This window comes from Lycorma delicatula, chromosome 1 (assembly GCF_047948215.1).
Source record: "Lycorma delicatula isolate Av1 chromosome 1, ASM4794821v1, whole genome shotgun sequence".
Classification (NCBI taxonomy): Eukaryota; Metazoa; Arthropoda; class Insecta; order Hemiptera; family Fulgoridae; genus Lycorma; species Lycorma delicatula.
The window spans coordinates 323675336-323692785 of NC_134455.1; the positions used below are offsets into that span (position 1 = coordinate 323675336).

Sequence of the window (17450 nt, forward strand, 5' to 3'; positions counted from 1 at the left end):
GTAAACAAAATTTGAGATAAATAACAATAAAAAAAAATTTTAAAAATCTAAGTTATTAATGAAATAAATATATTTTATGTACTTTTCATTTTAAAAAACCTGTATTCAAAATCTGAGAAGTTCTTTGGCTTCTTTAGTTTCTACAAGAGTGTATTTTGGTATCGGTACAATAAACAGTTACTCTTTGTGCGATCAAATGTAATTATCGGTAAAAAGTAATCTACAAATGTGTTATCGAAGAGATTTCACTTCCCTAAAACTGTTCAGGAATCACAAATAATCGGTCAAATAGTTTTTCACATTTTAACAAACAAAACTGGGGTAAATAAGTAAATTTCATAAATTAACTGAAACAAAAATATCTTTTGATCCTTCAGCATGTCTTAAATACTTATCGTTGTCTACAAAAGGGCTATCGGGGAACCACACATTTCATTTGTATTTAAAAGAAACCTTTTGTGAATATTTTCCACTTTTATTTTGTCATTAAATGTTTTTAATAACTTAGGCATGGAGTTAGATTTTTGAATAAAAACAATTTTATCGGTCCATTATTATATCGGCCATGTAAAATATTTTTCTTGAAATAAAATATTTATGAAATTTTTCAAGGTGCCTAGATATCAATGAATTACCATTTTGATAACATGTATCACACTTTTCTTTCCGCAGATATAACATAATCACTATGCTTAGAGAACTTTAGACGATCTCTGTGGAAACATTCACAGAATACAATAAAATTTACACTATTGTTTTATTTATTGTTTTATGTCATAAATGACCGATATTTTGGAATGCGGTCAAATATTTTATTATTTATAGTCGTAGAATTTCCAAATAACAGATATATTTGACTGAATTTTACTAGGCTTAAGAGATAATTCTTATAGTTCTTTAAATCCCTCTCGAATAATTCGAGATAGCTGCAAAAGCTAATTTTTAATTACAGTCATATCAGAATACGGTAAAATTAACGGCTAGGTTAGGTTATGTTTTTTAAGCATAATTAATTTTTACTTTCCTGGTATAATAGCTCTAGAGCTATGCTGCTAGAAGGAAGTATCAGTCAAGACATGGAATATGGTTTTTTTCATTTCTTGACGTTTCATGACCTAGGGACCCCAAAAAAGTAAAAAAAAAGTGAGGGATAATGTTCGTATGTAGAAACTTAACACGGTAAATCTTTCAACATAGTAGACATTATAGTATGCCATTATAGTACTGTAGTTGCATTATAATCATCTATCATTTATTTTTTCCAGTATATAAAAATAAATACCGGTGTCAGGAAAGCATAACTTTGTTGTAAGCTTTTTTTCTTTTAATTCATTTCCTCAGCTAATTGAATTTCTTCTCGGTTTTAAAAATCTAAATCATAATGCATTTACTTAAAAGAACCTGTAAGTTTTGTGTAAATAATCTTATTATTTGTATATACGACGTCATTAAAGCAAATTTACTTCTTTACTTATTAAGGCAATTTTTTTTTATAATTTTGATCCTATGTCTTATTTTTGGTCAATCACATCTTAAAATCTGTCATATTTTTCATCTTGAAGATAATGTTTAATAATAAAATTTTAACTATTACATGGAAATAAATATAATAAAAAATTTGTTCTGTAATGACTGTTGCCCGAAAGTTAGATATTTTTCTGTTTATGACTTACGTATTTGAAGCGAGTTCTCACTCGCTATAATCAAACATTAATCGCTGAGCGAGGCAGTGAACCCAACAAGAAGACGTGCCATTGTCATAGAAACCGTCATATACCATTGTGTTATTATCATTGGCAACGCATTTACTCATAAAATTACCTACTTTAATTATTTTAGGTTATACTTACAATATTGTGCATTTTCTGTACTGTGTTGTACGGTAAGATAAACTCAAGTTTAGGTGTATCTTAATATTACATACAAAATTATAATAAAAAAGGATATCATGGAAATTAAAGTAAAAAAATACATAAGATTTAACGTTTCTGAAGCATACACTTGAAAAGATATAGAACTTATAGAAAATAATTCAATTCTCTTGAGATCAAGATAAAAATTACAAAAGGTAAACGTATTTGGTATGTATAAAATATACATATATATGAGTATACCAGGTTAATTTTGTGAAGCAGTAATTCATCTCCCTCAATCAACGGCCTATCACAAATAAGTACTTGTTGAAGTAAAAATTATTTATAAAAATGCAGCACTCTAATCAAATGTAACTGTTGTAATGTTTTTACAGCAAACCTGATGCTATTTTGGATAGAGTTAAACCTACCTTCAATGATTAAACACCATCTTTTAATTATTATTAAAAATGCAACGTAAATATTATAAAATTTAACCATTAAGTACAATGTCTGAAGTCTATTTTCGATATTAAATAATCGGTAACTTACTTTCCTTCATTTGCATAACTAATTTTTGGTTGTAAATCATAATAGAAAGCGACAGAATATTTTTTCTCTTGATTTCTTAAACTAATGGTATTTACATAGAAATATTTTTAAGTTACTGAAGGTGTTCATTAAGAAAATATTAATTACATAATCAACAATATTTTATAAAATTCTTTTATTTGGCGATTGTCTATTACAGTTTTTTTTTTAATATTAAATAAATAATGCATTTATGTAAATATGAATAAATATACTATGTAATAAATGGGAGGGAGTCAAGGAAGTTTATTATTTTTTTTTAAGGAAGCCCTTTCTTAATTAATTCGGTCAGACAACAAACCGTTTTCGGAAGACTCTTCATCAGATATTTGGAGAATTTGTCCTTCGTCTTTGTTTTCTGTATCTCCAAAAATAATATTTTCATCGTCATCCAAATCGCTTGTACCCGTTTGACCTTTTCTTTCCATTTTTCTCCTCCAGTCTTCTTTAAGAGCGGCCGCTGCCGCGGCAGCGAGTTCTGCTTCTCTTTTAAGTTTTTCCACCGGTGAAGGATCTGGGCCGATTTCGGGGTTTTCTGCGGGAGGAATTTCTCTTATAAACGTCGTCGGAGGTTCTTCGCTGATCGACACTTTCTTCGGCCACGAAGTCTTTCTTCGTACATGTCTTTCGTTCGTTATCAATTCGTCTGAATCTCTTAAAATAGAATCTGCCGAATCTCTAGCTCGATTTGTAATTACTTTGATGTTGTCGGCGCTCGTATTCGCTCCGGCCGGATGGCTGGGATGATCACCTTCTGTCAACCAGCACCTCATGGGTTCGTCTGAACCTTTTACTAACACTCGCCCTCTCGCCGTCGGAGGTTGTGCGGTTCCTGAAGTCGGCGTATCCGTGTTTCTTTCTTCCGTCGAATCGTCTGAAGCATCAACATTTTCAGCTTTCCCCTGTAACTCGTTATCGGGTAAACTTATTTTCATCTTATCCACTTTGGTCGGTAACTGTGCGCTTTTATCGGATAAATTATTTTTTCTGTCTTTAAGAAGTAATTTAGAGTCTTTCACCTGCAGAACTTTTGTAGTATCATCATCCTCCTCGGTGAGATTTTCTCCATCAGAAGCATTTTCTATGATCGGTATTTTTTCTTTTGAAATGAAATCTTCATTTTCAAAACTTTTCGACGGAAGACTTTTGGTCTCTTCTAATACCTTGGAGACCTCGGACCTATTCAAAATTATTACAAAAATATTAGAAATAATTAAAACCTAACGAATCAAAAATATGAAATAAAAATGTAAGCGATACACTTTATAAAATAAACTAAAACATACAGACAACAAACTGTTATAGAAATATGATAAAATGGTTTTGGAAGTAATGATTTCCGAAAAGAATTAACAAAGAGTGTAGATATACTCCTGATCAGCGGTAGATATACTCCTGATCGGGGAATCTTTATTAGCCGATGAGATTTATTTAACTTACTCTGAAGGGCTTTTACTTTAACAGTTACAAAATTAAGGCTACTTTTCATTTAAGTATGTAATTGAAAAAGCTTTTACCAGAGAGAAAATTTCAAAGAAGCGAAACGTTATGAAAGGGCGTGGATTCGAAGTTAATGCTGAAAAATAAAATAAAATGGTCATATACCTAATGAAGTAATTAATAATGCGTTCTGGATTCTCATAGTGGAATCTATTTAAAAAATCGAATGATCAAAAAATATAATACATGGGAACAATAAATCTTAACACATGGGAATAGTTTGACACCTTATTTAACCCTGAAGATATTTTAATTTCAAACGATCGACTACATTAATAAATTCATTCAAGTAACAATAATCTGCGTTCCCTCTTCAAGTAACGATAAGTGTGTGTAGTATATTGTACTCAAAATATGTAGTATTTTTATGCTTAAAATATATGTTATTTGAAGGTTGAAGTCGCTAAAAACTTTAGTGATTCCTACAATGCGAATGACTTACATATTCTTTCTTGTGAAAATTGATAATTGACATAAATCTTCTCAGTATTATTAGACAAATTCTTACTGGCATTTTCGCAATGTATTCTTGGGCTTATTTTTTTCGAGTTGTTCAGTAATGATTTCTAAATTTCTTATTAAAACGTGTAATATTTAAAATGAGTCACATTTAAAGGTCTGGATGTATATCCTTTAACCGAGCCGATTGCTGTTTTGAGAAAAAACATATTCCTACTTCATTTATTTATGTACTGTACCCAGTAGATAAATATATGAAGTAGGACTATGTACGTACATAATATATATTTATACTTGGGTGTGTATACACAAAAAAATATTTTACATTTAAAATTTATAATCTTAAATAAACGAATGTTCGTATTCATTCATTCTCTCTCTCTTTCTCTCTCTCTCTCTCTCTCTCTCGCTCTCTCTCTCTCTATACATATATGTATGATGGTCATTCAATAATTCACAAATAACTATGGAGGAAAAACAGTTGGTAAGAGGATTAGATACTTTCAGAACAGTAATTTGATAACCCTGAATGACTTTTTTGATCAGCTGTTTGAAAAAAATTGTTTTGTTTATGACCTCAAAATATTATTTTATGAATGCAAGTCCTCTTTAAGTTCGCGAATTACTTGAAGAGCGTGCGGCGATTCATTTTTTTTTCCGAAGGTGAAAAACCAGCGTAACATTTACTTTCGTATGACCAACAAATAATACGGACAGAATTGTATGAACCGCAGAAACGTTTACAAGCGGGTACAAAAATTTAAAGACAGTCAAAATTTAGTGAATGAGGAGCACCGTTCTGGACATCCAATTGAAGTTTTAACTCCAGCGCTTGAAACTCACGTAAACTCTCATCCAAGAAGATCGACGGATTTCAGATGAGATTATAGCTGAAAAATTACAAGTGTCCGACAGTAAGAGAACCGGCAAATTACCATAAGGGGACAAATTTTGCATGTGCACAGAGCTGAAACAATGGTATCAACAGGAAGGTGATGCTTTTTTGCACAGTATTCTAACCTGTGATGAGACACGGATCAAAAAGACAGCATAAAACGGAAGTAGATCTAGAAGATCAGCAAATAATAAACTGTGCATAATATAATATATTATCAACAAAGTAAAGGCAGCAGTGTTGAAAAACGCCCTGAATGTCATTGGAAAGGCATGTCATTCTGCTTCACAATAACAACCGGCCTCACACCAGCTAAGGTAACTTTTTATTTTTCTTTCTGTTTAACCACCGTAAGAGGATGAATGAGGATATATATAAATGTAAATGTAGTGTAATCTTGTACAGTCGCAGGTCGACCATTCCTGAGATGTGTGGTTAATTGAAACCCAACCACAAAAGAACACCGGTATTCACGATCTAATATTTAAATCCGTATAAAAGTTTAAATCCGTTACTAAGATTTGAATCTTAGAACTCGCGACTTCGGAATCAGCTGATTTGGGATGACGAGTTCACCCCACTAGACCAACCCGGTGGGTAAATACGTAAGGTAACTAGAGAAACCGTAGACAAATTGCATAGGAAGTTCTACCGCCTCCCTCCTTAAAAATTCACCAATTCAGCCGAGAAGTTGGCTTCGTCGGATTTCTACTTGTTTGATCCACTCGAGCAATGTCGACGTCAAAGAGAATGTGCTAAATTAGCTCTGACATCGAGACAAAGATTTCTTTGCAGCAGGGATAAATAAAATGATTCAGAGATGGTGCAAGTGTATTAATGATGTTGGAGATTATGCTGAAAAGTTACAAAATTTTAAATAAAATAATTTAACTAAATGAACAGTTTTAGCATTAGAGCAATTGTATTTTTAATTACTGAATGACCCTCGTGTGTGTAAGTATATATATATTTTATACACATACACACACAAACACACACACACACACACATACACACACACACACATATATATATATATACATACATACACGCACGCACGCATCGGTATCTTACAAAGAAACAGAAAATTTGGGAACATTTTCTGCAAGTGAAGATAGAAAAAGATTCATGTAAACATGGATCCAGCTTTTTTTCGAATTATGGTAACGAGGTCCCAGAACTATACCGCTAGTAAATTTTGAAAAAAGTTTTGTAAAACACAAAAACTTGGTGTCTTATAACACAAAGTTTAAATTTGACGTACAAGTTAATTAAATTTCTGGTGAAAAAATAAAATTTTCCAACAAAATTTGCACAGAATTTATTCTTGAGAAAGAGAGAAACCATATTTTGACTTTTCAAAACCATTTTGAAAACCATATTAAACAATTAAATTTACTACGTAAGTTATAAGAATTTTAGTGCGGCTTCCTTGGAGTAAAAATCACTGCGAATTTTTTCCCGCGACATCACCGCGAAGTCCCGGACAAAAACGAACAGTTTCTGGAGCCATGTTTATGTGATTTTTTTTTATTTTCACTTTTAGAACATGTCCTGAAATTTTCGGTTTCTTAGAGAGATCTTGTTAAATTAAATAAGTAAATATAATTTATTAGTATGCAGTGTGAAGAGAAAATCACAAACATTTCTAAATACTTGAAAGTTAAGTAAAGTAAAAATTTTGGTGTTTTAAAAACATTCTATTTACGAATACATTTTATAAAAATGACTTACCCATAAATAAGATCGTACGTACTGTATGCAAAAATTTACCATCTCTTTAGAGAGCGTACATTTTGAAAAGTTATTATATGAAAATTTATTATTAAGAATTTAAAAGTATTTCATTCATAATTTAGTTATATAAAGCGTAAATATAAAGTTAATAAACTCTGAGTAAAATTAACTGGTGTTTTTTCGGTATTTAAATCTGCACTTAATGCTACGTTATAAAGCAGCCTATGTATTAGATTAAAGTTTAAGAGTACTAGTCACACATCAAGAAAATGTATATATATACATACTACACTGTATAAAGAGAAGAGGTTTTTTTGTTTGTTCGGGATACACAAAAAACTGTTCGATCAGTCGCAACCAAATTTTTACCCATGTTTCTTGGCATAATTAAGAAGGGTTTTAGATATATTTCATGTTGAAAAAAAAAATGTATGTAGTAGTGGAGATTTTCCGGTTGAGACAAAAACTGGAATTAATTGAATTAATGAACTGTGAGTCTCTATCACTGTGTGAGCTGGGCTCGAACTGAATGATTCGAATCAATCGAATGATTAATATTACAAAAATAATAGAATTAAGTTTACTTTAAATAAAATATAAAATAAATTTTTTTTTAATTTCTATTTTACAATAATGGGCTTCCCGTGGGAACTGCGTGTAAGGCAGTGATGACGTATGCGAGCACCTCGTGGGAGGCAAGACCGATCATCACCACCGACTGGTAACAAACGGGGTGCCTCTGAGGCGCTGTTTTGGGAGGTGCAATGGGGTGTTCTTATAATATCTCTGCAAACAATCATCCGATTTTCAACATTCAAACGGGGTATTTGTTAATTGGTTGAAGGCTAACTTTTTCATGCATCAGGTACACTCTCGATCTAACAGATCATGGTTATCATAAAGTTTGTATATGTGTGTGTATATATGTATATCGGTGTATAACAGACCGACTGATTTTTTTCAAATTTGCGGGATACTTTTTTGTTATCCCAGGGAAGGTTTTAAGCTACCGACCGAGGCCCGAGCTCCCTTGAAGGTTAAGATACTAAAAATATTCATTATTTATTCGTCCCTGAGGAGGGTGAAGTTAATCCTTTTACTTCATTATTATATTTTTGCCACTACGGCAAAGAAGAAACCACGGCAAGTTATGAATTTTTCGTCGTCAAAGATGTGTGTAGTAACAAAAAAATATTAGCCGTAGTAAGTTGAAATTATGGATTTAGCACTGTTATAACATCTAGTTGTGCACCCCCTCCCCTTTATTGCAATCAAATGAACCAAAAGTGTCTAAAAAAGCCCAAAATCCAAAAAAAATTGGATTTTGGACTTTTTCTTAACTGCAGTAATAAGTCCTCATTCAGAGATTTTCAACGGCATATCATAAGTGGTAAAATAGTTCTAAATCCAGTCTTATTAGAAGATATCGTTTGAATTTTTATTTAAAAAATTATCGATCTGTATGACTCATATGTATTACGCCAAATAACAATCCGTCAGCCAGTTTTTGTAACCTAACAAATCTTTCTAACATTTAGAAGAAATTCCAAGATTTAATATCATATTTTATACGAAAATAAAGTCTTAACAAACTTTGAAAATTACATTTAGCATTTTATTAAGATGCTTTAAAGCAATAAAGTAAAGCCTTACGGTAAATAAAATCAGTCCGATCTTGTTTAATGATAAGTACCCAAAACCTTCAGACAATTAAAAATAATACTACCGTTATTAATGACAATACTATTAGCAATAGAACGTCTATCTGGTTAAGTACATATGGTCCTATCTGAAATAAAATAATTATAAAACATAATAAATGATTTTTTGAACTGCCAGCAAATAACTTTCTAATCCCGTTTTTTTTTTTCAGAAATAGCACTGTTTTATCATCGAAGCGAATCTCTGTCTGAAGAAAATCAATAATAAAAATTAAAAGCGGCAAGGAATTGATACTTTCTAGAATATCCGTGTTCTACAACTTTGTAATAAAATCCTGCATTTTCACGGCTACTTTTACAAAAGAAATAAAATTTAAATCGATTTATAAGCTTACGGTTGTAATGTAGTAACCCTAACAACACCCTTACCACATCGCAATTTACTACATTGTGACGCAAACTTGCGAGTAATTGGTAGTGTGAGAATTATTTTTCTCACTATATTTAATAAAATTACGATAATGTTAAATATTGATAATCGAATTTAACGTGTACGAGGATTTTTGTTTAATTTCTAGTTATATTAGCCTGCAGGAGTTATCTGAATCAGTCTAAACTTTAGACTCTGAAGGTTAGACAGGCGCATATGTTTCTTTACTTCCTTTTACCTCTGCTTCTTATGAGTTCAAGTTATGCCGTGGTCAGTTGAGGATATATTTTTAACATCAACTGGTCCCGGTCTGCGACATTTTCATTTAATGCCGCTTCAACGTTTAATAAAAGATAGGTTTTTACGGCCTGTTTCGGTTTTAAAGGATATAGCCCCATCTAACCTCTAGACGGAGTTTAGGTTCAGATACTGCTACCGGACAATTTTCATAATTCATTTTTACCAAAAATGAATTTTTTACATTTAAAAAAAGTACAGCCGTTTCTACTCTTTAGTGTTTGTTTTGGTACAGATTTCGGTTTTCCTGCCTCTGATGTTCAGCGTTTTTCTGGTTGCATCTCTTAGGAAGAAACGTATTTTCATGAGTAAATGTAAACTATTTTCGAATAGAGTATTTAGCTGCAGTCAATTATAAAAACATTACTGCACCTGCTGTAATACGAATGTAAAATAAAGAAAGCTCTGTTTTTAATCTATTTCACTAACAAAAAAAAATATTTTTATAATAACTTTCCAGATAAAGGTAGCGAGTTTTTGTTGTATCGGCATTAATTTATCTTAAAATTTTTCACTCTACTCTGAAACTGACAATGCTATTTCGAGATAATGCAGGCCTTATGACCGGGTAAAATTCAACAGGAGATATTTGCCAAACTTAGGCTAATCGTTCTAGAACAACTGTTAACATTTCAGTCGAAAACTGCAACAGTAAGGTTACACCGATTAACTTGTCCTATATACAAGATTTCCTTAGTAGTTATTTTGCGTATGATCATTGCCTTTCCTTTAGTAACGGCTATGATTATATCGATAAGCATAGATATTAAAGATAACAATGAGACAATTTTTTGAACTTCAATTTATTTTAGAATTTTCGGTTTAAGTTTTATTATCGAACTCTAAATTTTTAATGGGATGAGGTGCGAAGAACGATTATTTGATTGATTAGGATTCATCAGAACGTAAAATCATAAAGCAGTGTTAAGTTCGGTTAGTAACTTACAAAATAGAATGTATTAGTATAAGCAGTATGTATGGTTATTAATGAAAGAGTAAATTAAATATTGGTAATACTACACAACTTCTTCACTCACAACAGATATTTTCTGCTTCGTGTTAATCGCATTGAATCACGATTACGCTTATTTAAGCGTGAAACTTACGTAGGAATTATTTTTTCTGTTGGAGGTGGTGGTTGTTTATCTTTCGCCTTTACGACTTTAGTGTCTGCTATCGATTTTTGTTGATTATCGCTTGTAGATATATCAGCTTTCGAGGATACCGGAGGTTCGGTTTTAGATGCCATTGCAGACGAAGAGAGATTATCGGTAATGCTACTTAGTTTTAACCACTTAAAGAAGCCACGTCTCCTATACGTCACACAAAAAAAAAAAAGTTAATAAAACATCAGAAAAATAAGAAGTACAAAATTAGAAATTAAAAAGTACAAAATTATAAAAATAAAATAAAATAAAATAGATTAGTTGTGTTTAAATTATAATTATGTGGTTAGGATTAGACTTAACGCTTTTGTTTAACAAGCATTAACTATACAAATTGATCCCGATGCTATGACTGAATACCATGTAAATATCTCAAAAATATGAGAAGCAATCATAAGAAAAATAGGTTTTTTCACATTATTAGTGAATAATACCAACACACACACACACACACACACACACACACACACACACACACACACACACCGAATAGTTTTAGTTTGATGGGATACTTGCAAAAAAGAATACCCAAATACATTACAAGAATGTTAGCTAGAAGGTCACTGAAATTTCGCACTCCACAACAGTGCGTTTGTTTTTGCCCGAGAGAAATGACACATACATTAAAAAATACTATTTTCATTGTGGAAAAATAACGGATATCAACAATTTTTAAACAATTCTTAAAACATTCTTAAACAATTTAAAAAAAAAATATCCTGGTGATTAGATATACGTCAAGATTCCTTTTTGGAAGTAATTTGCATCGTGAGCTCGAGAAAACCCAGGGGGGGTTTGGCCAAAAGGTTCTTTCTTTTTCCTGTTTAGCCTCTGGTAATTACCTTTCACATAATTCTTCAAAGGATGAATGTATGAGTGTAAATGAAGTGTAGTCTTGTACAGTCTCAGTTCGACCACTCTTGAGATGTGTGGTTAATTGAAACCCAACCACCAAAGAACACCGGTATCCACGATCTACTATTCAAATCCGTGTAAGAATAACTGACTTGAACGCTGGAACTCTCGAATTCCAAATTAACTGATTTGGAAAGACGCGTTCACCACTAGATCAACCCGGTGGGTCTTGGCCAATCTTTTACATCTGTTCTACCTCACTGATTTTAATGAACTGGCGTTCATAAAAAAAATTGGTTTTGGTTTGCTTCTGATTTATGTAACAGTAAATTATTATAATTATAATCATCTTATTATATCATCGTTATTATAATCATCAATACAATATTATTTTTTTGACTGATCTTGTACCCTACATTTTACCGGTGATCGAAATATATATGTTAAAAAATATCAATTACTAAATCCCATTCATTCGCTAATGTTACAAAAATCGATTGAAATAAGATGAGAACATCTGTGAATCCACTACAGTTGCATCAACTTTCAGTTCCTTGTTTTATGAAACAAGTCACAAATTTTTAAAACTTACGAAATCCAATTATTTTTAAATACAAGTTAACAAATTACAACATTATGTATGAGAAAATAGCAGGCTTCAGACTTCAAGTTACGTTTTATTATGCTTACCAATATTTATTACTTAGTAATTAAAGACAGTAAAATTTTAAAAAAAACGTTGTCGTAGTGCGTATCAATCTGACACTTTTATTTGATCTTGAGTACAGCAATTGTTTGTACCTCCCAACTGCCTTTCGCCTTAAGACTTACAACTTGTTACAGGACTATGCGGAACATTATGGGGGTAAACTGGATTTATATAAATAGCCTATTAAAAGTGAAACAATGTTGTAGCATCTGAAAACTGTTAAGCATACAGTAGTGATAGTGCCGTCCTATTTCACGGTGGAGTTAGTTATCAATTAAAATTTCAATTTGAGTTTTGCTAAGTTTACCCAGAAAGTTACATAAAATGGATGGATACTAATTGGGGTGACGGGTGAGTTTACATCAGTTTTTATAAATCGAAAATATAGTATAAAATATAAATCCGAGTTAGGAATAAACAGAACTTGTTATACGTAGGAAATGTTTGATCAAAACTTTTAATCTGTAATACGGATTTCTTTCCTTTCTGCAAAAAATAAAGGGAAATAATTTTTAGATATGATTTTGAGAATAATTTTTAGCTAAAACATTTTTAAGGCGTAAAAATTAAAGGGAGTAGAATTTTAAACATTTTCATAGCTGCAACTGCGTCAATTTTTAAACGGTTCTCATGTTCTCAACATAAACTGTTATTTTTTTATTTACCGGCTGATCAAAAACAATAGGGGAAGTCTTTGTAAATATTTTTTTAAGCGTTTTCCCTTCCGAAATCATTTTACTCGTATTCTTTTTAAATGGCATTATTATACTAGAATTAAAAATAAATGTCTTTTTATGGGACTGTTATTTATATTATTGTCTATTTATCAAGGCTTACACAAAATAAATAAATTATTTACAGGGATTGGTGTTGAAAGAATAATTACAGAATTAATGCACGCACTGTTTTCTTTTGGATGTATACAGTCTTTCTCCCTGTGTAACTACGTTTAGTTAAAAATTGGTTTTTGTTACTTAAGAAGTGGAGAGAAATTATAGCACATAGAGCAGATATTGTTTGGACATTGTTCCGTAGCTTATAACGTAATTCGTCTCGCACCTGAGCGGATGCAAGGTCGAATTCACTACTTCATAGCAGCATTCACTGCTGCACCCGACTACATATCTTGGGTCACTTCTAGTGTACAATAATCTAGGACTTTTATTATTTACTTCTTAAATAATATTTATCTGATAAAAAGTAATCGATTATATTTAATTGTGACGGTGTTACAATAGTAAACCGTTGAAATAAAACCAGAAATAAAATAAAATTAAACCACTTAATCGCAAAAATCAAATTAACTTCTATTTCACGAATCCGTACTTCTAATAAATTGTCCATCGGTAATCTGATCGTCAATTAATTAATTATCTAATCAACAGTTAAAATTAATTTAGGCGAAAATAATTTACATATTTTATACGTTTATTTTTGGATAAAACTTTCTCTTTCTTGGTACAGAGAGAATGAGAGATAGAAAGTGAGAATAAAAAGCCGTGAATTTGAGGTGCTACGGTGACTATTTCTGTTATTGTTAACATTTCTGTAATTATTAATCTGTTTATAAATTATAAAAAGTAGTATTATAATTTCATTTCTTTTATTTAAACTTCTCGGCCTAGAAGTTTCAGTTATACCTAAGTTACGTTCGACCATTAAACCGTACTCTAAATGGCCGCTACAAATTTTAACTGTTCTGATTTTGGAAAGATTTGTTTCCAAATATAATAGTACAAATAAAGTAGCCGAAATAGAAAACGTATCTCAAAAAAATGATGACTGAATTTTTCTACCAATGAATTAGCTACAGATTGCAATGTAATATTATTGGAGCGTATATTAAATATTATGCATTTAAGATAAGAATCGAGATCCACTTAATCATTTGATTATCTACTTTAAATAGGACAAGATTAAATGAAGTACAAAAATCAAAATCTGGTAAAAAGCAGACAATGATATCGAATTTTTCTATGTCTTTACAAAGAGTATAAGTTATCAGTTCAAAGGTGAATTTAATCCGATCTCCTGCTAACTGAATACAAGATTAGTCTGTGGTAGTGTGGCACAAGGAAAATAAATTGTTGTCGCAGCATACATTAAAGTCGAGTAAAGAAAAATCATCGATCAGTAGTTTCTGCTCCCATCGTAGGTAAAATGACCCTGCTCATCCGCGGGATTGTGGATAAGATTTCCTCTAGGTACGGGTGTTTGTCACGACTGCGATTTCTCTGTAGATCGTCCTAACCTTTTCTTCACCATATACATCGAACACGGGCAGATGAATACGATATGAAACTCCCAGTGGATATTTTATTAAATATCTCTTCTTGATATTTTTGATGAAATATGTAGTGAACATTAATAAAATGTTAAGATTTATTATCATGATTTTTTTTTAAATGACATGACAGGAGGTCTTTATTATTAAATGAAAATTGGACTACTGGGGACCGCGAAACATATTCTTTTTCATATTCTCTTAAGGCTGTTCTTCTGCCTTAAGCAGAAGAACAGAGAATAATATCTGGCTATTTTCGCCAGATATTTGGCTGTTAGATTTTCTTTTATGTTTTCTTAGCTTCTTGGAATTCATTAAATTCAGTTATTATTTTCCTGTACTTGGTTCTATCTAGCGCATCCATTTCTAACGGTCAAAGTTCGGTTAAGTCTTTGTTGATTTTTTTCTAACCAGTGGTTGGTAGATTTACTTTGACGTATAATACTAAAGATTTTTTGGCGAGTCTACTGTCGTCCGTTGTTATAGAGTATTCAAAGAACATTAGCTTTCTTTTTCTTATTTGTTTTTATTGATTTCATATATTGATAGATCTTTTCAAGATTACTTGGTTTAATCCAATTGTCGCCACATTTAGAATCTTACTTAGGGATCACACTTTTATTACAAGAATTTTATTTTTGAAGGAGAGTGTTTTTATTCCGTACTGTACTTCTGTTCTTGTCTCTGTATTATAGTGTCTCTAAAATTTTAAAAATTATTTAAATAATTACGTTTGTCTTTTTAAATTTAAAATTATTTACGTTAAAAATATTAAATTTACAAAAACAGTTAAATGTATAGAACATTCACGACTGATGTCGGATATTATATGGAATGAGAAAATTGCCAAGCTTTAATAACCATTAAGGCTAAAAATATACATCTATCTATTATTCAAGCGACTTGGTTATCCCCACCCCCTATTATTGTCATACAGTGTGCCAACTGGCATTCTTAATCTTCCATAAAGTGAACATGTAGGCCTAATTGTCTAACTGTCAACTTTTTCGTTGAAAAATGCTCCTATGTTCTTCGTAATTAATTATTTTATTGAGCAGTTTGATTTACAAAGGAATTTTCAAATTTAAATTAAAATCATAATTATTTTATAAACAATTTTACAACTGTAAATTGTTGATTCTATTCGAAAAAATCTTTCGTAGGCTTCGGTTTTAATTATAAAATTATGTTTCATCTGATTTAATGATTGCAATCGGCCAACTAAAAATTTCTATTTTTAATTTGTTCACATATGACGACTGAAGTTGACAGAGTGGTTTTTTTTATCAGTACCGTATTTTTAGGGAAATTTTTATTGTTTTATTTTTTCGGACTAAAATGAAGAAGGAATGAATAATTATCGGGTTCATTCAGTCCCTAGCAAACGTGTTACATTAATGATGCACCCACCAAGTTTTACTGTTGCGTGTTAATCTAAAGTCGATCTAAATAAGTTATTAAATTACTCAACGAATATATATTTCTAGTTTTAATTAAATCAAATGGTTAAATAAATCACGAAAGCAGCAATAGAGCACTTCAATGTTTTGCACGATATTTAGAATTAACATCAGTTCCTGAAAAATTCTTAATGGAAACAAAGTCTTCTATAACCTTTTTAACTGCTAATAGTATTAGCAGCTAACATTACTAGAAAAGGGTTAACACCATTACTTTATTTGTCATAAGAAACTGAACCAATGTCAACATTTTCACAAAATTCGTATAAAATATTTACATCTTTACCATGATTTGTAATTAATTCTTTTAACATTATATTCTAATCCTGTAAATGAATCTTTCCAGAACGGATTATGATTTATAGTGGTTTTAATATAAATACTTTTAACGTTCTTATACTGTATTCTTATAAAATAGCCGTACTAATAATGTAGTACGTATGTAAAACGTACGTTTTTCATAATTTCAAGCGTAATGTATTTGTCGGTATATTATAAAATTTGAACATAATTTAAATTTAATCGGAATCGATTTTCACAGCAGGGGAATTTAAAAAACCGATTCAGCCCAGTCGCCACTTCACCGTATCATAAAAATTACGATAATTAATTGTATCAGTTTAATTCAATTTTATCAAATTATCTTACGTACAATCATGTTTTACATTAATATCTCTGTATTTATCATAGAATATGAATTTGATTTGTACACCGTATAATTTTTTGGTCCTGTTGTATTAAAGGGGGGGGGGGGGGTACTCGATTTGCACTTGTAGTACCGTTTAATTATTGTATTTATTCTACTTTTGTAATTAATAAATTGTATATAATTTGTAAATTTACGTTAACTAGAGAAGGTTAACGAGCGAAGCGAGCGTAGGTTATCAACAGGCGAATCATACATATATCACAACATAACCTTCGCTCGCTAACCTCGTCTAGTTAACGTTAAATGTACAAATTATATACACTTATTATATACACTTATATACAAAATCATAACAAAAAAAAGCGGTACATAAAAACAGCGCAAATCGAGTGGTCCTCCCGTTAACACAATAGTACCAAATTTTTTTATTATTAGCAAACTATTATTGGAATTCGTATCAAAGTAACGATAAGCCTAGCTTGAAATCTATCAGAGTAAATTCAGATGTAATTTTATTCCTCAAAAATTAATTTGTAAGTTAATTTCAGCTTTCATAGTTAATAATAGCCACAATAATATTTTGGATAAGTGTCATTATCACTTCATTATTGTTATTCGCTTTCACGGAAATTTCTACACGAACAAATTGATAACCGTACTTCTCCACATCATATACGATGATGATTATAAATTAATTTACCTCTTCATATTTATGAAAAATGGTGTTTGTGTGTGTGTTGCGCGCCACGTATTAGCAACAGAAAAGGAGTAATAAAAAAAGATGGTAAAGTAGATTATCCGCTTTATGTAAAGAACTATAAAAGCATGAAAAAGGATAAAAAAATAAAAAGTAATACATAAACTGCAAAGGGTTGTGCTAAACTTAGACTGTTGCAGAGTTGGG

General features: G+C 31.0%; 1 protein-coding gene across 1 annotated transcript in view; it reads right to left on the minus strand.

Annotated features, from left to right (window-relative positions):
- Positions 1 to 2548: 2548 nt before the first annotated feature.
- LOC142334203 (uncharacterized) overlaps positions 2549 to 17450 on the minus strand; it is a 64187-nt gene continuing 49285 nt past the window's right edge. Inside the window, exons 2-3 of the mRNA XM_075382030.1 lie at positions 10530 to 10736; positions 2549 to 3623 (exon numbers count right to left, since the gene is read on the minus strand). Coding sequence (XP_075238145.1) covers positions 2720 to 3623; positions 10530 to 10736 — 1111 coding nt within the window. The 3' untranslated portion in view covers positions 2549 to 2719. The remainder of the gene's footprint in view (positions 3624 to 10529; positions 10737 to 17450) is intronic.